The 23,310-nt window shown below is 40.8% G+C and overlaps 1 protein-coding gene and 1 non-coding gene across 2 annotated transcripts in view; one reads left to right on the top strand and one right to left on the bottom strand.

Annotated features, from left to right (window-relative positions):
* Window positions 1-18,232, bottom strand: part of BEST3 (bestrophin 3) — a 32,835-nt gene extending 14,603 nt beyond the window's left edge. Inside the window, exons 1-6 of the mRNA XM_007054810.4 lie at window positions 18,081-18,232; window positions 15,410-15,504; window positions 14,608-14,841; window positions 5,013-5,167; window positions 4,206-4,283; window positions 3,604-3,756 (exon numbers count right to left, since the gene is read on the bottom strand). Of these exons, the coding sequence (XP_007054872.2) occupies window positions 3,604-3,756; window positions 4,206-4,283; window positions 5,013-5,167; window positions 14,608-14,841; window positions 15,410-15,504; window positions 18,081-18,232 (867 nt within the window). The remainder of the gene's footprint in view (window positions 1-3,603; window positions 3,757-4,205; window positions 4,284-5,012; window positions 5,168-14,607; window positions 14,842-15,409; window positions 15,505-18,080) is intronic.
* Window positions 12,887-12,958, top strand: TRNAP-AGG. The gene has a single exon. It is a non-coding gene; the product is annotated as a tRNA-Pro (tRNA).
* Window positions 18,233-23,310: the final 5,078 nt, after the last annotated feature.

The raw sequence follows: 23,310 nt of genomic DNA, 5'->3' as shown, positions 1-23,310 counted from the left end.
TATTCTGTTATTAAATTAAGTTTTTGCAGACTATCACTACATTTCTGGGTTTTGATATAAAGTGATTTTTATAATGAAAATTACATCTGAAGTTGCCAGGACCAAGCTGGTAGAGGTCTTGAGCTCAACTAGAAAAGGTGCTATAGATGGACTTTGGTATAGATTAAGGGAATGAGCATTCCAAAACTGAAGGGCCCATCTCTCATCTTCTATGATTACATTGTTGGATGGACAATCAAGAGGTCCAACTCCACTGTTCATAAGTCACAATTAGAGGCTGTGCAGCAGACTCAGGAAGACTGGCCCAGTCTAGCTTTGTATACTAACAATAAAACCTTTGTATATTAACAATAGTATACAACATACTACAAAACCTTATATACTAACAATATACTAACTAACCTTGGTATGCTATCAGTAAAATCTTGAAGAATACTCAGTAGAGAATAAGTCCCATAAATGTATTTAACAGGGTGAGTTTCTGCACCTTCAAAAAACACGTGTTTCTACTCCTAAGTGTGTATTATAACATACATACACAACTATTTATACCTTTGAAAACAAAAGGTACCTGATTCTCCCACTGCAGGATCAGACTAACTGCCATTAATTTTTCCCAAGGTAAGAGAATGAAGTCCACTCTTCTGATAATTACAATGAACGATTTTGTTCTTTTTTTAAAAATATATATTTTAAGGCAATAAGGAGCATAAATATCATCCCAGTTATTAAATTTAAAATAACATTAAACTCATCGCATAAACCAATAATAAGCCCCCCAAAACTCACTGTTTGGCCATTTCTTCTAAGAATGAATGTAAGACTTAATTCTGAATATTCAGAGTTTTGCTGAGTTGTGTCATAACGTGTTGGGGTTTTTTTGTATTTAAGATTATTGCATTGCAGCTCGGTATATGTGTTAGCACAGAATTGCACAAAACATGCATGACAGACAGTGAAACTGTAAATACTTGGCTTGGTTTGGTTACAAACGGTTTGCGAACCTTTGGAGTGAACCTGGGATGATTTATGGAAAGAATCAGTGTCACACGGTTTCAACGTGAAACCAGGTACAATGTGACAATTCTGACTGATTTTGACTCTGTTTCAGGGTCTTTCTGAACCTGATACATAGGCATGGACCTACCTGCATGAGTCAAAACCAGAGAAAATGCTTGCAGACAAAAGGACTCTCTCAATTTACAAAACTCCCCCAGAGGGCTTCCCATATTAGGCCCTAAAAATGGCTGGTTTTGCACAATTTTTATCATCGTGCTAGTGTCAACTAGCTTTTCAAAGCTTACAGTAATGATTTAATGAAGCAAGAGTGAGATTTATGTGACTGCTGGGCTTAATATATGAATTTGCTTAGTACTGCCTGGTTGAGTTTTCATTTCAGTTTCCCTTTGAATTAATCTAGTTTGTTATTAATTGCAGGGGCAGGAATCAATAGGGAGAATATTGCTTAATTGTTTAATTACACACCTGATGAGGAGATGTTAACTGATCTGTTAAAAAAAAACAAAACAAAACAACGGCCATAAAAAAATCCAACTTCTTTTGCAATTCCGCTCTTTAATTAACTGCTTCATGTGATGCTAGTAGTGTAGTCAATATTAGCTGTCACTATTTCATTGCCATCTGAAAGTGGGCAACTCCATTTGGCTTCTACAAGGCACCCTGACTTTGACCATAAGCAAAACAAGTGGTTTAGAGCTCTGCGCCCCATTCCACCTCTGCAACACCCCCATCTCCCCAACTGGACACAAAACTAGAGAGGGAGGAAATTCATGGCCTAAATTTTCATCCTTCTTTGGACATCTTATTGTCCAACTCCCAGGTCCTGATTCTGCAAGGATAATAGGCCCATATCCACAAAGGTATGTAGGAAGCTAATCCCCAGATTTAGGCACCTAGGCCCAGATCCTCAGAGGTATTTAGACATCTAATTCTCATTGATTTCAGTGGCACCTAGGACCCTAAATATTTCTGTGGATCTGGACCCTAAGTCCTAGTTTTAGGCACCATTGTTATCCAGAAAAACCCTGCTTGGCTGCTGCTGAACCCTGAAGATGCCTAAATTCACTCAATGCCTAAATTTTGGGGGTAACAGTTCCCTTGATGCTGAAGTTTCTGCCTCTGGACATGTGCACACTGATGCCTCCTTCTAGGTATTTGGACACCCGTCTCCCACCTAAGCAACAGAGAGACCCATGAACTGAGAGAAACTAGGTACTCTTCCACCTATCTTGCCCATGGGGCCTGACCCTGTCACTGTGCTCAGAGGCCATCTACCGGATCATGGCCCATTCAAAATCTTCTGCTGCTCCTACCACCACCCTTATAACTGTTAGCCCAGTGGTTAGCGCACTTACCTGTGATGTGGGAGACCCAGATTCAATTCCCCCCTCGGGCAGAGGGGAAGAAAGTGAATCGGGGTCTCCTACCTTTCAGGAGCACTAACCACTGAGGTATGGAATATTCTGATCTGGGGCTCCCTCAGTCTCTCCTGTGGAAGTTGTTCTAATTTGGATTCATGCTTAAATAGTCATTGGGTCAGAAGGAGAGAGAGAGAGAGACAGAGAGGGAGAGAATGACTGCAGTCCAGTGGTTAAGGCACAAACCTGGGAGGTGGGAGACCCTATAGCCAGTCCCCTGGCTCCAATTACTCTGTCATTAGTTAGCCACAGTGGAACAGCTTTGACAGATGAGATTGAGAGAACCCCACACCAGAATAGCTCAGTGGTTAGAACACTCTTTTGACCCCTCTATAAATCCTTTCTCTCCCTCAGGCTGACATCCAGGTGAGTACTCTAACCACTGGGCTAAAATGTATAATGTCAGCATCAGCACCACCTCCTCCTCTGGCTGTTTTATTGGATCGAGGCAGGTGCCTAATGTGTTCCCACAAGAAATGGCTCAGGCATCTAAGATGCCTGACTCTGGGAGAGGGGCTCCCAGCTGTGGATTGCTAGCCAGGGGAGACACTTCCCTGCAACCTGGATTTAGGCGTGTAAGTCCATGAGAGGGGCAGGGCTTTGGACACACCCCTCTTGCCAGCATCTTCCATTGGATAGCTTAGTGGGGATTCACCAAACACGATGGTTTTGTGAATAGCATTCTTAGGTACCTATCTCTTCCCATTCATTGTATAGGGAGCTGAGGCACCTCACTTAGACTTTGTGGATCACGTTGTGTCTGTGATTTTCTAAGTGCCTAAAAGTGAGCATTGCAATACCTACATCTCTTTGTGGATCCAGGCCGTACTTCACTGGGAGCTTTCAGTGCTCACCTCCTCGCAGGAGGTACTTTCAGGATCCTGACTCTTTCTTGCAACCACACTTATTGTAAGACCTGCCTTGGGTGGATTGAAAATGTAATGGATGATTTTCTAAGCTCTTCCTGAAGATCAGCCACTGGACACCTTGTGCTAAATTTATCCTTTTGTGTAACACCATTAAGCGTCAATGAATTTACAACAAATTTGAATCTAGACCCTTGACTTGAGCTGACTTGGGGGGATTTCACCTATTACCTTTCCCCAAAGATGTAGCCAAATCAACACCAAATTATTTGTTGTTGTAGCTGACAAATATAGGTTACCTTAAGCCATCCTGCGTAGAAGAAGAATTGTAACAGTGTGAAGACTGGAATATAAATATCCAAGTCATGTCCTACATAGCCTTGGTCAGGATCCAAAAACTGACGTCCTATCAGACAGGCAAAGAAGAAGGTATAGACTGCAAGAGTAACAACCTGCAACAAATAAAAGCTACATTAAAATAATATAATAATCATTCTTTACGTATAAGGCACCACATTCCCAAAGGCTGCTGAGCACCTAACACAATAGTATTTTAGATATTATAGATAGACATTACAAATAGAATGGCAACATGATCTATTGGTAGCCACAGAATGGGTACTGCAGAATTCATAACCTACTCATCCCCAACGTATCAAACCTCCCAGTACCTTCCCAGCCTCCCAAACCATCCAGCACCTTCATATCAAACATAACTTAAAATATCTGGCCAGACAATCATCCTAGAGACCATGTCCAAGATGGCAGCTGCAGACTGCTCAGAATCTCTGAGAATCAGGTCACTTATGTGGGTGCCTAAATATGGACTTAGGAGTCTAACATTAGGCCCCTCTTTTTGAAAATCTTGGTCCAAATTTTGGGTATGGTAATATCTCAGTACCTGTGTGTAGACCAGTGGAATTCCAACCCAGTTATAACCAAATAGAAGGCTACACCAAGACCGGTACTTATTCATTTCCTAAATAAGAAACAAAACAAAATGTGTGACATTCGCTCCCAAATAATAATGGGTTTGTCAAATTCATTTCACATAAACGAAATGCTGTAAAACAGTATACTCTGCACCAAATTTAATGAATTAGAAACTGATCTGTTAAATAATATTCTGTAGATCATCACTATATTTAAAAATTCAGTTGTACAATAGATTTAGGAAGCTTGGTGTAATGCTTAGCTTCTTAACAAATTATCTATTGTTCCATTATTTTAAATTTGTATGCTGTCCAGGGATATTGGCAGGAGGATACGTTTTACATTACAAAAAAGGGTTATTGATTGTTTCATGATATATTTGGGCAGACTGTTTTCCTTAAAATAAATAAAATAAAATTAAAATGATAAGCCCCCTAAAGATAAACAACTTCTCCATCTTTTGGGGTTTTTTTTAACTACAGTGGAGTTACTGTGAAAGTGAAAGTGAGAGCAGAATTTTGCTCACTGATTTGGTGTTTCAGTCAATTCTCTCTCATTTATATAAATACTGTCACATTAAGCACTTGGTGGTGGACTTGGTTTTGTGTATAGTATGTGCGTAGACAAACACACTTGGTACAAATCTAGAGTAAGTCCACTGAGGTGGGGAGGAAAAGATTGGAAAGTTGCATGTAATAGATAAAGTTATATAGGTGAACAGACAATGCATAGTGATTTCAGTATCTGTTTCTGTAGATTTATTTTTCCTACTTACATTCATCAGTGTCTGCAGGTCTACACTGTCTCGAATTCTACCCTCTTTTCGCGCCTTATATGCTAGATTTCCAAACCAGACAAATGGAATCCAGTATTTAAGATGGGGAGACTTAAGATGATCAAAGTTTTTTCTTTCATCTACTGTCATAAAACCTGTTTACAAAAGAAAAATAGCTGGTTTATAGTGTCCCAAGGTGCAGTTAGTTTGCAAATTATTGGTTCCTATGTTAAGAGCTCAAGTACTGAAATAGATTTTTATGGAACATTAATTTCCAGGCACCAGAATGATTCTGAGCATTGTGTGTGTGTGTAATATTTACATAAAACTACACTGAACTCTACTCATAGCTTTCTCCATTAGTTTCCTTCTCCCATTCTTCTCGGTACTAAACCCAACTTCCCAATATAGAGCATCAGCCTCCTTGCAAAATCTACCTAAATAACACTCCAGGTTTATATAGAAAGCTAGACCTCTCAGATAATATACATTAGTCTAAAAATAATTTGTTTTCTTATATGCTGCTGCTGAAGTAGTGCAGTTGTACTATACTAGGTATTACACAAATCACTCTGATTTAATGTTCTATTTTTAGGCAAGAAGAAACTAAATAATATCAAAAGATTATCATTCGACAATAGTTGCTTGTTGTGATGTCTTAAAACTTGTTAAAAGTGATACTGGGGTCACAGGAGCTTCTGACTGATAAATTGTCACTAAAACTTCAAAGGAGTGAATGGGCAATAATGAATAAAAGTGTGTTTAGTAAACCAAGTTCAATGGAGAATGGATTTACCGCCCTTAAAATGCTTCTCCGTAGGATTTTGTTTCTTCTGGTTTATTCAGTAGTGTTAAGAGAGGGAAAGAGAACTCTGCTCAGAAATCCCAAATCTCTGGGTTCACTTTACCTACAAACCCCTCCCCCAACCAGTTAGAAGGGAATTGGGATTCCAGGGGCAGGAGGAGATGGAGCCAGGATTGTCTCTAGCAGCATAGCTTCACTGGAGCAGCATTGTGCATATAGTGGAAGTGGGAGCAGGGTAGCCCCAGAGCTGGCTGAGAGGCGAAGGGGACTTTGCCCAGGAAAAAGAAAAGGAGGACTTGTGGCACCTTAGAGACTAACCAATTTATTTGAGCATAAGCTTTCGTGAGTACAGCTCACTTCATCGGATGCATACTGTGGAAAGTGTAGAAGATCTTATTATATACACACAAAGCATGAAAAAATACCTCCTCCCACCCCACTCTCCTGCTGGTAATAGCTTATCTAAAGTGATCACTCTCCTTACAATGTGTATGATAATCAAGTTGGGCCATTTCCAGCACAAATCCAGGTTTTCTCACCCCCCCCCCCCAAACTCAAGTGGTTACTCTGGGTTAGGGAGGGCGATCTCTCCATGTCTGTTCCACTGTCCTCTTCCCACTTCTACCTACTCGATTAATGGTCTGGGAACCTCACATTTCCCCCCTGCAGTGGAGTGATCTGGCCCTGGCCACTGTCAGGCAAAAGCTGGTCCCAAAGATAGATTTGGGGAAAACGATCTTTTACTAATCCTAAGAACAATAGAATTGTTTCCATTAATTAAGTATAAACCATTTTTATACCAGTAAAACAGCCCCCTGTAGCATTTGTAACCTCCTCATCCCTACATTGTATTACTCCCTGAGAACCAGAAGGTGAAATTTACTAGAAACGGACAGTAAACAAAAGTGAACCACAAACATTTGAAGAGTTTCAGAAAACAACTAGCCATGAAGGAAATGATTGGTTCCTTAGTTCCTTCATGCCCTGAGTTATTTGTCACCCTGACTATTGCAATCTCCTGGCTTTCTAGCTCTCCCCTTTCCATTCTGTTCAAAATGCTGAAGCTAAAATAGTCTTAGTAAGTATCCAAAAAGAGTGGTGGTTATTTGATAATATTTGTGTGATGGTAATGCTTAGAGGTCCCAACTGCTATCTGGAGCCCTATTGTGCTCATGACTATACAAACACATAGACTCCAGTCTTACAAACAATTACACACACATGTTTAACTTTACTACTGGGAGTCAAGTTAAGCACATGCTTAAGTGTTTGCAGGATTGGGACCTAAATAGACCAGACAGACAAGGATAGAAGGGGAAACAGAGGCAGAGAGGTGAAGGGTCTTGAACTGATTATTAGCATATTCTCCGTGTGTACAAGATAATGGCCCCATTTTAGGTATCCCAGGGTTAATATGTCACTATATTTTTGTAACAGGGTGAACAGATTTTTCTGTGTCTCTAGGAGGAGGCCACATCAGGCCAGACAGCAGCCTGGGGCTGAGGTGGAAGGGGGTTTAATTCCCAGCCAGGCTTCAGAGTCAATTTAAGGAGGTACTCCATGTGGAAGCTAATTAGGTAAAGATGGGCTTATTTAGAATGAGCACATTACACAAGGTGGCTGGGGAAAGATTGGAGTTGCTCAGTTTGGGTTGTATTGTTTGTTTGTTTGAGTTTACTGCTCAACAACCGCAATTAGACCAAAGTGTTACAGACCACTGGAGACTAGACTATTATGAGCCACAGCCATTATTTTTAAAGTTAAGATATTTATGCTTATATCCATTAATGATTAAACAATTTGTCTGAGGGACAGTAATGGCAGGGAGCATTGTCCTTATTGCTGAATGCACTGGATTGCTACAGTATGAGCATGTTTAATCATTGATGAAGGTTATGGTGAAACAAGCCTCCAAGTAGTCCCGAACTAGTTATTTTCATTGCAGTGATAAAGGAAATACTTTCTGTTCAATCAATAACTAGGGAGGGTGTAAAACAGCAACTATTAAAGGTAACCATTTTTAAATTGGCAGGACTAGGTAACTTGCACCCAAGAGTATTAAAAGAATTGGCTGAGGAGCTCATGAACCATTAATACTGATTTTTAGCAAATCTTGGAACACTGGAACAGTTCCAGAAGACTGGAAAAAAACTAATGTAGTGCCAATATTTTAAAGGGTAAACAGGATGACCCAGGTAACTATAGTCCAGTTAGCCTAATATTAGGGTTGCCAATAGTTCCATATTATAAGGGATATCCCTTACTTAAATCAAAAATTGCCTTCCCCTACTACTAAATCAGTATGGGACACCTCTTATCCCATATTTCAAACAGGGAAGTAGTGCCGCTGGAGTGGTCTGGAGCGTCACTCTGGCACCTGAAATCCAGGATGGAGTGGCGCTCCAACCGGTTGGCAACTTGACCTGTTGCACGGGGTCACAATGCCACTCAAATTTAGTCCAGTTGCCCCTTTGTCGCCGGAGCCCCACTGACAACTGCCCCTCCCACTGAAATCTGAAATAGTGCCCCTGCTGGCTGCAGTGAAGCCTCCTTCTGCTGCTGCCTTCCTCCAGCCCATACCCTTCGTGCAGCCCCCACCCCCTAGCAGTGTACAGCACTGCTGCAGGCAGAGACCAACAACTGCAGCCTCTGACTCAGCTCCTGGCACCCACATGGACCATGAATAGGAGCTGCAGTGGCTGCCTGGCCTAGTGTGCCCTGGGGTCTCTGCAGCCCCCAGAGCTGGAGAGCCCAGGCTCCAGGCCAAGCCCAGAAGTTCACACAGCAATTAAACTGCCCCACAGCCTGAGCCCCGTGAGCCTGAGTTGACTGGCATGGGCCAGCCCTGCGTGTCTAGTTGCTGTGTAGACATACCCTCAGAGGCCCTAGGAAGGATGGGGAGGAGAAGAGACTTGCCCCAAAGGCTCAATTCAAGACTGGGACATCTGAGGTCTGTCCCGTATTTTTGAAGTACAGTGTTGGCATCACTAGAAATCCTGGGTAAAAGCATGGAACGGTGTATGTGATGCAATCAGTAACAAATTAAAGGATGATAGCATAATTAATGTCAATCAACATGGTATTATGGAGAATAGATTTTTTCCAATAAACAGTGTAATTTTTTGAGGAGAAGAAAAGTTTGGTTGATAAAGGTAACTGTATTGATATCATAGACTTCCGTAGGGCATTTGACTTAGTTTTGTGTGACATTCTGTTGAAAAATTAGGAATTCATGGGTGGTACATGAACCTCCTGTTCGGGGAGGCTATCCCCTTGCCCACTCCTTCTGCCCAAGGCCCTGTCCCCACTCCCCTCCACCTCTCCCCCCACTCTCATACACTGGGGCCAAAGGAGCCCTAAGTCCCCCACCATGGCTGGAGGAGGCCTGCCTGAGCTGCCCTGAGCCCTGACCCGCCCATTCAAGCTGCCCCTGGTCCGCCCACCTGAGCCACCCAGAGCTCTGGCTGGCCAGAGGAGCCCCTGAGCCCCACTGCGGCCTGGTCCAGGGCCGTGGCAGGAAGCATTAGTGGAGGTTTGGGGAGGCTTAGCCTCCCCCAGCCTCCGTGATGCACCACCCATGAGCAAAATCCATACAAAATCATTGTAGCCCATATTAAATGGATTAAAAACTAGCTAATTGATATATATATATATATATATATATAAAAGTATCGTAAATGGGGAATTATCATTCAATGGGGATGTTTCTAGATGGGTCTGTTCTTGGTCCAAAGCTATTCAATATCTTCATCAATGCTCTGGAAGAAAATATAAAAATCAAAGCTGGTAAATAATGGTGGGTACAGATAAGTTATACAGAGTGATCTAGATCACTTGTTGAGGTACCCTCATTTGAACAACATGCATTTTGTCATACATCGAGGAACAAAGACTGTAGATCTTACAAGTTGGGATGCTGTATTCTGAAATGCAGTGACATGGAAAAGGACTTAGGGCTCATGGTAACTGACTGAACATGAGCTCCCAGAGTGATGCTGTAGCTAAGAGGGAAAACGCGATCCTTGGATACATAAGCAGGAATATCAACTAGGAGGAGGGTGGGCATATTACCTATGTCTGTGGCATTAGTGAAACCATTGCTGGAATGCTGTGTCCAATTTTGATGTCCACAATTCAAAAAGGATCTTGAAAAATTGGAAAGAGTTCAGCAAAGAGCTACCAGAATGATTTGAGATTTGGAAAATTCACCTTATTGTGCGAGATTTAAGAAGCTTAGTTTATCTATTTCCCCATGTTAAGTATCCTAACACCTTCTTGTCAACTGTCTGGGCCATCTTGATTATCACTACAAAAGTTTTTTTTCTCCTGCTGATAATAGCTCATCTTAATTAATTAGCCTCTTAGAGCTGGTCTGGCAACTTCCACCTTTTCATGTTCTCTGTATGTATATATATCGTCTTACTATATGTTCTATTCTATGCATCTGATGAAGTGGGCTGTAGCCCATGAAAGCTTATGCTCAAATAAATTTGTTAGTCTCTAAGGTGCCACAAGGACTCCTGTTCTTTTAGTCTATGTAGTTTATCCAAGAGAAGGTTAAGAGGTGACTTACTTGCAGTTTACAAGCACCTCAGTGGGGGAGGGATTTCTTTGGCTCTTTACTCGAGCAGAAAAAGGCATAATGTGAGCCAATGGCTGGAAGCTGAAGTTAGACAAATTCAGACTAGAAAGAAGGTGCACACTGTCATCAGTGAGGGTGACTAACCATTGGAACAATTTACTTAGGAACATGGAGGATTCTCCATCCCTTGCAGTCTTTAGATCTTTCTAAAAGGTACGCTAGAGCTCAAACAGAAGTTATGGACTTGAGGCAGGAACCACTGGATGAGATTCTATGGCCTGTGTTATGTAGGAGGTCAGAGTAGATGATCATAATGGTCCCTTCTGGCCTTAAAATCTAATCGATTAATGTATGAAATACATTTACAGGAAAAGCAAACGCGTAGCAATATTTTTGCTTTAGCAATTTTCAGTTTGACAGTGAAGTGAAAAATTGGCGTAAGTGGCTTCAATAATTACTGATGCTCTTTAAGGGTCAGATTCTGCCACCATTGCTTAAGTTGAATGCAGGATCAACAAGTAGTCTGTTCCATAAAGCCATAGCTAACTATGAATGGGACTAATTGTGGAGTGTTGTATTACTCAACATGAGAAAGATTAGCAGAATCTGGCCTCAAGAGTTCAGTATTGTAACTGTGAAATATTCGTGGGACAAGATATATTCAGATGTATAGTGTTGATTATATTGTCATGACTTGTTTAGGGACACTGTGGTAGAATATTTTCTCCATCTGTTAAGAAATATATTTCTTTTCCAATCTACAGCAATGTATGTATAGTACTCATACACTGTATCTTTAAGAACAGGGTGTCTTTAGTACAGAGAGGCAGAAGTGGGTTAGCTTGCAGGAATTGCTGTAATTTTGCTGTGTGTATTAAGAGTAGTTGGCTAGGAAGAATGACAAAAGCTTCACTGACCTCTCAGGCTCAGGTAAACAGCTTGCTGTTGAAAAATGCTAGGAAAAGGATTTCAAAATTCAACATAATTTTGGGAAAAGGAAGACATCAACCTGAGCTGGTTCTGTCAATAAGAAAAATGCAGTCGGCTGGGAGTTTTTTCTTAAATATTCTAAAACTCTCATGTGTATATATACAGCATATTTTAACATAGTGTAACATCAGTAACTTACTGTTGTTTCCCAAAATAATACAGTTTACAAGATACCATTGAAGGCAGGGCTTTGGAGCTGTGCTCCGGCTCCACTCCAGCTTCAGGCAAAAACCTGCAACTCCACTGCTCCGGAGCTACTCCGCGCTCCAGCTCCAGGCTCCGCTCCAAAGCCCTGATTGAAGGAATACAGGAATTGCTCTGTCGGAACAGACCAATCAACATCTAGTCTGGTATCCTGTCTCTGACAACAGCCAATTCCAAATACTTCAGAAGAAGGTATAAGACCACACCACGCACTTAACTGTGCAGCAGGGAGGTTGGAAAGGGAATTTATTTTGGCTTAGTTAGCAACCAGCTTCTGCCTTGATTTAACTGGGAATTGGTCCTGCTTCGAGCAGGGGGTTGGACTAGATGACCTTCTGGGGTCCCTTCCAACCCTGATATTCTATGATTCTATGATTCTATGATCTCTTAGGGAAGGATTTATTAAAAGGGATATTCTATATCCTACTGAAAAGGAGAGGATGGAAGTTGATGGTGTACAGGCAAGAACTGAAGGGAAACAGTCAAACGAAAAAGCATTCCATCCAATTACATCACATGAAGGCAGACAACTAAATTTGACAAAATTATAAGTGCGTGTATACGAATATTAGAAGTCTAAATATTAAGATGAATGAACTTGAGTGCCTGGTATTAAATGAGGATATTGATATAATAGACATCTGAGAAACTTGGAACAATGGTAATCAATGGGACATGGAACTACCAGGGTACAAAATGTTTAGGAAAGACAGAGTAGGTTGTACTGCTGGGGGAGTGCACTGTAGGTGAAACAAAGCATAGAGTCAAATATAGTAAAAATCTTAAATGACTCAAACTGTACCATAGAATCTCTATGGAGGGAAAGTCCATGCTTGAAGAATACGAGCAGTATTGAATGCAGTAGGAAAATATTGCTGACCATGAAGGTGATGGTGATTCTGAAATTCTTGGGGAGATTAGAGAGGTTACAAAAACAGAAAACACAAGAATAATGGGGAATATCAATTATTCCTATAGTGACATTTCACCTGAGGATGGGATGTAGAGATAAAATTTCTAGACACCATTAACAATTGCTTCTTGGAGCAGCTAGTCCTAGAATCCACAAGGAGAGAGGTAATTCTTGATTAGTCCTAAGTACAGCACAGGATCTGGTCCACGAGGTGAATAAACTGAATAGCTCAGTAATAGTGACCATAAGATAATTGAATTTAAAATATTTGTGGGAGGGGGGAAGTACCAAACAAACCTATCACAGTAGCATTTAACTTCAAAAAAGGGGAACTAACAAAAATGAGGCAACTAGTTAAATGTTAAGTTAAATTATATAGCGGCTTGTTGGTCTAGGGGTATGATTCTTGCTTAGGGTGCGAGAGGTCCTGGGTTCAATTCCCGGACGAGCCCTGTTTTGGGGGGAGGGATAGCTCAGTGGTTTGAGCACTGGCCTGCTAAACCCAGGGTTGTGAGTTCAATCCTTGAGGGGGCCATTTAGGGAGCTGGGTCAAAAATTGGGGATTGGTCCTGCTTTGAGCAGGGGGTTGGACTAGATGACCTCCTGAGGTCCCTTCCAACCCTGATATTCTATGATTCTATGTGTATGCTCCTTGGTAGACATTGGGATAATACATGTTCTTAGGGGTGGTGGGGGGAACCCATTTCTTATGAGGTGTAGTGGTGGTCATGGGAACTAAATCACCAGAATATTAGAAAAGGGTATTTCCTAAGAGAAGGGATAAAAGGTGCCATCTCATTATTCCGTGTACCATACAAAAATGACAATACCTATTGGGTTGACCTGTTTGCTTATAAATGATGTTGTATGCTACCAGGCAACAGATCCACGTACCATTCCCAAACTCAGCTTCCAGCATGGATTGAGTTAAATCAAACAGACTAAAATCATGGTTTAAACCATCATCTTAATCTTGTTTAGTGTTTGGAATTTTTAGTTATTTTCCTAAAGAAGGGTTAGTTCTCACTGGTTGGTAACCATTAAATTATGTTGGTTTGCAATTAAATATAGCATTTACAACAAATGTGGTACTTCTTTTTGCTAAAGAGAATACACTGTATCTGTATACATTTATTTATTAATTTTTTTATTATGTTAGAAAATGGTGAATGATGCATTTTTTATTTACTGGATGATAATTGTTTACTCATGATTTGTGTCAATCTCTATTTGGATGGATATTCAAATTAAAATTTTTTGGTTAGTTAAATAAAACTGCCTTAAATGTGCTGGTTATATAAGGAAAAAAAGGTTTATCAAAACATATTTTGCATTTAAAACTAACTAATTCAGTGACATGAACTGATTGTTTATGGTCACTATGTCCTTCAAGATTTTAGAACTAGTAGATCTCCTCCTCTCATACCTCATTTTTAGTCATAGATTGGAAAAGAAAATCAAGCTTTCCTTCTATTTTGACTCCCAACTGGTTCCTTAATGTTGAATGAACTAGTTAATCAACTGTACTAGTTGAATAAACTGAAATGAAGCTGTCAAAAGCTTTAGCAGTTCAACAAACTCTCGTTCCAGGTGCTTAGCCAGTGACTTCCACCACTTCAGTGGTTTGACTTTCTTTGAAACTTTGGCAGCAAGCATGTAATATTTAATATTATTCATTTAATTTAATGATTTTTTTTAGATTATAGTAAGTTTAGGCCTTAACATAGTTTGTCAGAATTTCAAATTGGGTTGTTTTAAAAATAAACTCATATTTAATTTAAATTAAAAAAAACATTTTTTTTTAAATTCACTCTGTCATCCTCTCACTCCCCTGTCTGAGAAAGGCTGAGTGCAGAGGAGATGTAGCCTGCTCAGTCATAAGGGCCTCATCTTCTTCTAAAATGGACCTAGATAAAGAATTTAGCAATGCTGGACTCTTAAGGGCATTTTATCTAATCCTTCTCTGCCAGTGGGTAGATTTGACATGGGGTGATCTGACAGGGATAAGGGGTTAAAGAGAAGAAAATACAAGGCAGATCTCCAACATCCCCATCTGTAAGAGAAAGGAAAGAACTTATTGGGGAAAGGAAATTGACAATACCTGCTTCTACCACATGGTCCATGGTTGGAAATCTTTTGTATACAGCTGTGCTCACTGAGCGGAAGATGATCAGGGAAGTTAAATTCACATAACGCATTAGAGTCCTCCTAAGTAAGCGCCCGTATTCATCTCTTCCCTGAATGCTGCTAGAGATCAAGAACATAAGTCTGTCTGGCCAGGGCAGATTCACAAACTGGTTCCACCAGCGGTTCACCACCAAAGTAACGTAGAATCCTGCGTGTTAAAAAAGTATATCAGCATCCCTGTTCTTGCTGCAAAACTGACACACACTCAGGTCCTCTAATGTTGAGTTTTAGTTCATTCGGTAGCATGTTATCTAGGCTGTAAGGTAACTTCATTTGCCAGAATAATTGTTATAAAATATGCACAATATGATACAGTTAAAGCCTATTATTAAGTAGCTATTACAGTCCAAAGGCCAAAGCCTGCAAGGTTCTAAGTGCCTCATGCAAGATGTTGAGCACCCACAACTCCCATTCACTGAAATGGGAGTGAAGGGTACTCACTTCACAGGATCAGGCTCAGATAGTTATTTAAACAAACATAGTTAGTGAATAAAAACTTAAATCTTCCAATAGTAAAGTGATAATTCAAGCACATGTGGTGTTGACTTGACAAAAGCAATTTGACTTCAAGGCAACCTTACTGGATGGCAGTGGTTTTATTGTGAGACAGATTTCCAACATGCCTTTCAGCTCTGAAATACTTCCATGCATTGCCGTTTGTGACATCCTAATGGAGGCAGCTTTGTGGATTTTTTCCACAGGTACGCTGTACTTACCAAGCACAAAGGTGACTGGGATTTGTTCAGCATATTTGTCACAGTAAATTGATAATTTTTCAAAGAACCGTTTTTGGCTTCCTGTAAGAAAAAATCTGTAGCAAAAATAAAATGTATATATCCCTTTGTAATACCGCTGCACACCTCGGATATAAAGTGAAGACAATTAAGTATAAATAACCAGATAACTGAAACTAGGAGTGATCTTGGCTAATGTGCACAGATGAATCTTTAAGGAATTAAATTGATGAACATTTAGGGTGTTAATATTTGTAGCATGTAATAAGGCAGCTGATGGGTGGAGGAATATTATTCGCTAGTCATAAAATGTTTTTCATTACTGAAGTGACAAAATCCACTTGTGCTATTCACCTGTAGTATGCCACCTAATACAAATCAATGGTCTTGGTGCAAACTACTTCAGCAAATGTATTTTTCTCCCATTTTTCAACTGGACTACTAAATAAAAGTGATCTGATCAGATCTTCTGAATCTGGAAAGGGGCACAAATCTCTACTTGCTGTTATGTGAAAACTCTACTCTTTCCACATCAGGAGGTATATCTCATTTACTACTAAGAAATTTTTCTTGGCCATAAGTTAAAATGCACAAAAAAATCAAATATATTTAAACTAGGGCAACTATAAGCCATATGTCAGAAAAAAAGAATGGAGTACAGTGACTGATTCCCACGGAGAATGATAGCTAAGGAAATACAACATTCTTAAACACAAGCAATTATTTTATTTATTTATAAAATCTTACAGTTATCTTATCCCACATAAAAGATATACATGGCAAATATTTGGGGTTGTTTTACATTTGTAAAATAAAATCTGCTGTTCATATAGAATGCTTTCCACAGTGTACACTGAATAAAGGGGAGAGTTTTTATTTACAGATTTAAAGTAAGAATAGATTTTTTTTAATTGAAGGTTTTTTGTTGTTGTTGTTTCTTTACATGCCAGTGATTTAGTCTTGCTACCAACTATACCTTGCTGTATGCCTGTATATCTTGGCAGATTAGTGATCGCCCACATAGACAAAGTAAGTCCAAAGAACTTGTTTTACGCCAAAAAGAAAAACGTTGAGCTCCAATTATATTTCTAAAGATGGACTGAAAAATAATTTGAAGTCTCCCACTTATTTTACCAGTGAAAGTCTTCATTCCATTAGAAATCTTGTCTTCACCGAGGTGAAATTCACCATGCGCAGAGGACTAGCATGAGACATGCACCCCACTTAAGTCACACTTGAGGAATTAATTGGGACTTAAGTGTCACATAGGTCTTGTGCTGGCCTTTTGCACAGGAATAAATGTCACCCTGACTTACACACTGATCCTGCAAGGTGCTGCTGTTGAGCCTCTCCTCTGAGGTAGTCAGGGAGGGATCCACAAAAGCACTTAGGTGCCTAAATCCCAGACTTAGGGCTTGTCCACACGTACAGCGCTGCAGTGGTGAAGCTGCGCTGCTGTAGTGGTTAATGAAGACACAACCTATGCCAAGGGGAGAGCGTCTCCTGTTGTGGAGGTACTCCACCTCCCAGAGAGGTATGTCAATGGGAGAAGCTGTCTATGCCTGGGGTTAGGATGGCATTACTATGTCACTCAGGGGTGCGGCAGCATCACCAACTCCTTCTTCAGCTGTTTTGTGTAGAGTGGGGCAGGTGCCTCACTCATTCCCTTCAAGAAATGCCTTAAGTTAGGCACCTAAGCTGTCTGACTGCAGGGGGCAGATGCCCATTTGTGAATCGCTAAGCAGAGATAGGCACTTCCCTGCACCCTAGACTTAGGTGCCTACCTTCAGGAGATAAGCAGGACTTAGCACACACCCCTTTTATCAGCATTTCCCATTGGCTAGCTCACGCGGCTCCTGGCCTAGTGTGTGAGCTTTTGTGGATCACATTCTTAAGCACCTATCTCTCTCCATTTATTGTATAGGGATCCTGGTCGCCTAACTTGGCTTTGTGGGTCAGAGTGGTGCTCCTGGATTTTCTAGGTGCCTAAAAGTTAGGTGCCATGGCACTCAGCATTGCAATACCTACGTCTGTTAATGGATCCCGACTTGAGTGCCTCCAATTTCTACTGAGTAGATGCTTGGCACCTTGCGAGATTGGGCTCTTAAAAACTATGGGCTCTTATTGCAGTCCTTACTCAGGCAAAACTCAACTTTCCATTTCCTGAGAAAGGACTACATAACTGGACCATAAGATAATCACCTTTCAGCATTTCCTATTCAATTGCCATCTATTAACTGGTGATGACATAGATGCATAAGTATGACAATATGTCTAGACTTCGCCGTTCAAAACAGGTCATTTAGTCAGGGCAGAGTTAGAGTGGCAAAAACCATGTAATGACACAGGAGTCCTGCAGATGTTTATATGGCATAACGTTTTTGGAACATGACACATACACAACAATCATCAGCTAGCAGGTGGCTGAGATTAGAATCACTGGAAGATGATGGTTAAACAGTAATTTAACATTCCAAAAATCATGTGAGATATAAATAAAGGACATTAAAAAAGGTCTAAGCAAAAGGTTATGTTTTTTAGTACAAAATCAGTCATCAGCCAAAGGATTTGAAGTGTGAGACTGTCCCCTTTACATAGCATTTGATTCTTATTAAGAAGGAGACCTGAATATGTCACATGGAAACGGATGTACCTGTACAACACACTTATTGCTGTGTAAAGACTAGCAAAGGCAATAAATTCCCTGTACAGCAATTTGTAGATGCTGCCTTTCCACCTGAGGAGTAATCTGTGAAATCCAAAGAAGGTGGCATTTGCTACTTTACTGGAGTAAGTGACTGTCATTGTCTTGGCAGGTTGTTTCTAGAAAAGTAAAAACAAGCAGGAAATTGACAGTGTTTTAGAGTGTATCTTAACTTTAATAGTCCCATATATAGCTATAATTAGCCATGTCTTTGTGACCTGCAGATGGGATTACTGCAATGCTATCTATGTGGGGTTACTCTTGAAGACCACCCAGAAGCTCCAGCTGGGGCAGATGTGCCTTCCTGTCTACCTGCTTGGCAGCGTCCGCTACCTGGAGCATACAACACCTATTCTTCAAAGATTCTACTAGCGTCCCACTTGCTCTGAGCCTTGGTTCAAGTGACTGACTAGGACTGCATGACATTTTTCAAAATTTGCAATTTTGTTGAATTTTTTGTTCAAAATTTCAACAGAAAAAAATCATGAATTTCCCTGCCCATTTTCAGCCAGCTCTGGTATGATCTATACATCCCAATGTGATCTAGGGACTGCCTCTCCCATTTTATGTCTCTTCTGTTTTTTTCTGTTGAAATTTTGAACAAAAAATTCAACAAAATTGCAAATTTTGAAAAACCTCAACCTCCCTGGTCACTCAACTACAGACCTAAAAGTGGCAATTCTTCAACAAAAATACTTCAAAAACAGACTCCAACAAGAAACTGCAGAACTGGAATTAATTTGCAAACTGGACACCACTAAATTAGGCTTGAATAAAGACTGGGAGTGGATGGGTCATTACACAAAGTAAAAAGTATTTCCCCATGCTATTTTTCCCCCTACTGTTACTCACACCTTCTTGTCAACTGTTGGAAATGGGCCATCCTGATTATCACTACAAAAGTTTTTTTTTCTCCTGCTGATAATAGCCCACCTTAATTGATTAGTCTCGTTAGAGTTGGTATGGCAACACCCATTTTTTTCATGTTCTCTGTATACATATATCTTCCTACTGTATTTTCCACTGCATGCATCTGATGAAGTGGGGTTTAGCCCACAAAAGCTTATGCCCAAATAAATTTGTTAGTCTCTAAGGTGCCACAAGTACTCCTTGTTCTTTTTCCTGATATTTGAGTGGCTGGTGGTAGGACATTCTCGTTAGTGGGTCCTCATGCCTTCTTCTACTCCAACAGTGCAGTGCCCAAGTTAGGTTATAGTCCAAGACCTAGCTGTTTTCTCAGGTCTGCACCACAGCACACTGTAGGTTTCCCAACCCTCCAGGATTGTGCTGGAGTCTCCAGGAATTAAAGATAAATCTTTAATTAAAGATTATGTCATGTGATAAAACCTCCAGGAATATGTCCTGCCAAAATTGGCAACCCTAGCAGGCTGAGTGGAGGGCTAGGAATTTAGCTGATGTAAGCAGAGTCAGGATGAGCTCCACCCTGACATCTGGTGGTGAGTTGTGGCAAAGAACTTCAAAGGCTGATCTCATTTGCATAGGTACACCCACCTCGCCTAGCATGAGCCCATAGCTGCCCAAATGGTCATTTTGGCTGCTGCGGGATCCCCAGTTTCTCTGTTATTGGGGCAGGAAGAATAAATTGTTATTATCCTGATTATGTGAATCAAGGACAGTGGAACTGTACTTGGCCTTTTGTTATGGTGGAGGGACTCACCATTGACTAAGTAGTACTTGCTAGGCAAGGGACATAGAATATCAGGGGTGGAAGGGACCTCTGGAGGTCACCTAGTTTAACCCTCTGCTCAAAGCAGGACCAATCCCCAATTTATGCCCCAGATCCCTTAATGGTCCCCTCAAGGATTGAACTCACAACCCTGGGTTTAGCAGGCCAATGCTCAAACCACTGAGCTATTCCTCTCCCCATGGATTCCAAAATTCAGTGAATTGAGAGAGGCTGGGGACAGGTATTACTACCTGGTGGTATGGGCCCCTGGTGAGGGCTCTACATGCCAATTGCACCTCCTTCTTCCTCCGCTGTGGAATGTCAGAGCTAATTTTGATTCTATTAGGAGTTTAGTTACAGGCTGCTGAGTTGAATTCACTTTGGGCCAATGGTACACCAGCACTGAGGCTCCCCTACTACAAGCTGAAATCATGAAAGAGCTAAAATTACTAAGCGCTGAAATCACTGAGTGTTGTGTTAAGTAGTGGGGGAGCCTGAAGATATATTGTGGAGCAGTTTGTGGGACGGCTGGAGCGGCTCATAGGACAGCTGGCAGAGCGGAGTGGCTGGTGAAGCGGAGCAGTTTGCGGGACGGCTGGAGCAGCTCATGTTTGGGGGCTGGTAGAGCAGAGCGATTCGTGGGACAGCTGGTAGAGTGGAGCAGGGGCCCATGGAGAGGTGGGGCAATTGGCTTTGGACCATGTAAGGTGCCCCTTAACCCTGCCATTTCCATCCAGGTTGGGAGGTAAAACTCTGCAGCTAAACTTTTGAACTCTGGGGCTGCACTGAACAGGGACAGAGGCTTTTGGATTGTTGGACTTTTGGGTCTTTGAGTGACTTTTGGGTTGCTGGACTCAAGAACCAAAGGGAAAGGACACGGCCCAATTTGCCTGGGATGGGTTTTACTCCTGGGTTGTGGTATGAATCCTTTTGGTGGTGTTTCCCCAACATAATGCCACATTATTTCTCTCTAAAAAAGAAAAGGAGTACTTGTGGCACCTTAGAGACTAACAAATTTATTTGAGCATAAGCTTTCGTGAGCTACAGCTCACTTCATCGGATGCATTCAGTGGAAAAAAAAAAGGCTTTTGCTACATTCTGACTCTGTGCTTGTGAGAGGGGAAGTATTGCTTCTTAGAGGTGCCCAGTGGGGGTGGTATATATTTGTCCCAGGTCACTGGGTAGGGGCTCGAGCCGGTTTTGCATTGTGTTATTGAAATGGAACCCCTAGATACTGAACCTGGCCCTTGTTGCTGCCAACTCTGACGGCAGAAGGGTTACACTTATATTTGGTGGTGGTAAGAATGTTTTCTTATTGACTTTGTCAAAGTGTTGTATAGCTCTTTTTGTTGTTTATGCACCTATGGATATTGGTGACAAGTACAGATACGGAGAGGAGAACTTTGCACGGTATTTTAGGAAGGAAATGGATAAGACCCAGTAGTAGTTAATGATTGTATAAAGTCACTTGCATTGCTCTAGCATAAATGCCACTCTTGCATGTTTTTCTTTATGCCACTGTAGGCTATTTAATTTAAAAGAGAAACTATCAAACCATGAGTGCTGCCTTATAGTGGACAACTTGGCTAGGCCTCTGATGCTGAGCATAAAAATAAGTCATGAAAATTTAGCTGTAAAATTGCTAATTTCTTCTTTTATTCATAGGGGGAGTAAACAAGGGGAAGGGACACCCATAAGAATTCCATTTCTGACCGATGGTCTCTCCTGAGAGTTCTGATTTGTGTGGAGAATGGCCTGGCAGTTTGTAAAATCCTGGAATATATGGTTATTATTCCTTGGCTTTTAAATGATAGATATGCTATTGCTGATTATTTTTTTCCACATCCGTTTTTCGATTGAAGTTTGATAAGTGCAACTAAGGGGTCACATCCTGGCTGATCAGTGGGCAGAGGTGACATCTTGCATGCCGGAATGCCTGGGGTCAGCATGGGGAGTGTAGATTAAAAGTCGACAGCCTCGATTCTAGTTCCTAACGAAACAGGTGGCTTCACCAAGTGGTTATAATGAGAAGAGATCTGGTATGAATGGGGCAACAAATCTTTCTAATGGGAACTCCAGTGAAATTCTATTGGAATTGTGAAAGCCAAGTTAGCACACCTATAGCCCTAGCTAGGACTGAAACTAGGAGTACTCCCAGGAGGATTTATACTGCAGGGATAAATTCAGGAATATTATCTAAAAAGCACTATCACATTATTTTTGTATTAGTAAAACTAAATATAATTGTTTTTAGACTAGTGGTGAGCGAATGATCACAGTATATCTATTTTCTTTCGCTTCATATGGAAATAAATGTTTCACAACACAAGAAGCACAGATTTGGCGCTATACTTGTGTTTTTCTCTGGGAACATGTTCATGGTCTCCATTATACTTTTTTAATATATAAAATACAATACATAGCAATGGGAAGACATGGTATAAACAAGACCGAAATTCATGGTTCATGGCTTTGCTCTTGCAGATACTAGGCACTAGATACTATGGTGACTGGTGCTATATAATATCTTATACAGATATTTTATTATTATTTACCTCATTAGCAGATATAGGGCAAAATTCTCTTCTGGTATAAATTGGCACTGTTCCATTGATATCACTGCAGCTGCACCAATTTACATCAACAGAGAATTTGACCCATACCTGTAATCCTGCTTTTCCTTCCCTTCAGTATGGGTTACCTCTCTGGAATTTACTCTGTTACTGTGACTTATATTTTATTTTACTTTTGCTAAGGCAACCAGAAGTCCTTTGGCATTGGTGCCTAAAAATAAAAGAATATTATTGTTCTATTAACATTACTCCCAAAGTTAATAGGAGTTTTGTCCAGGTCCGGACTTCAGGATTGGAAGCATTACAATTAAAATAGAAACCATCGTAGAAAAGGATGGCAATTAATAACATTGTAGATACATTACAGTATATACAAATAAATATCGCCTACATGCAAAATTAACCATCAACTTTCTATCATTTTATTTCCTCCTTTATATTATGGTGGAGAGAGGGATTCAAATGTACAGATTAAGTTCAATTAAAAAAACAAACCATTAAGCACGTTCTGTGAACACTAACCTGCTATTCTGATGTGGCAGCCCAAACATGAAGGAAAATCCCAGACCCTTTCTTTTCCTCAAATGTCCCCAGTGAAGAAGCCTTCAGTTATGAAATAGTGTCTTTGCTCCTTCTTCACCGTAGGAACATAGGCTATTGGGGGTTTGCTTACTATCCTGGAGGAGTGGACTGACAAGCACAGGGGTTAAAATGTCTTTCCACTTCTGGAAGCCTGTTTTTGCCAAGTCCCTCACTGCTGTCAGTTACAGCAGGGAACAGACGCAAGCAACAGCAGCTGCTGATCTTGCTCTTTTCTAGTCTATAATTATAGCTCCACTTGCCATCCAAAAGACCCCTTTGAGTTGAATGAAGAGTCTCTGTAATGGTTTGGATGGCACCAAAACCTTTCACCACTTTC

Source organism: Chelonia mydas, chromosome 1 (genome assembly GCF_015237465.2).
Source record: "Chelonia mydas isolate rCheMyd1 chromosome 1, rCheMyd1.pri.v2, whole genome shotgun sequence".
Classification (NCBI taxonomy): domain Eukaryota; kingdom Metazoa; phylum Chordata; order Testudines; family Cheloniidae; genus Chelonia; species Chelonia mydas.
Note: the sequence above shows the minus strand (reverse complement) of the source record. Positions and strands in the feature narration are given on the sequence as shown.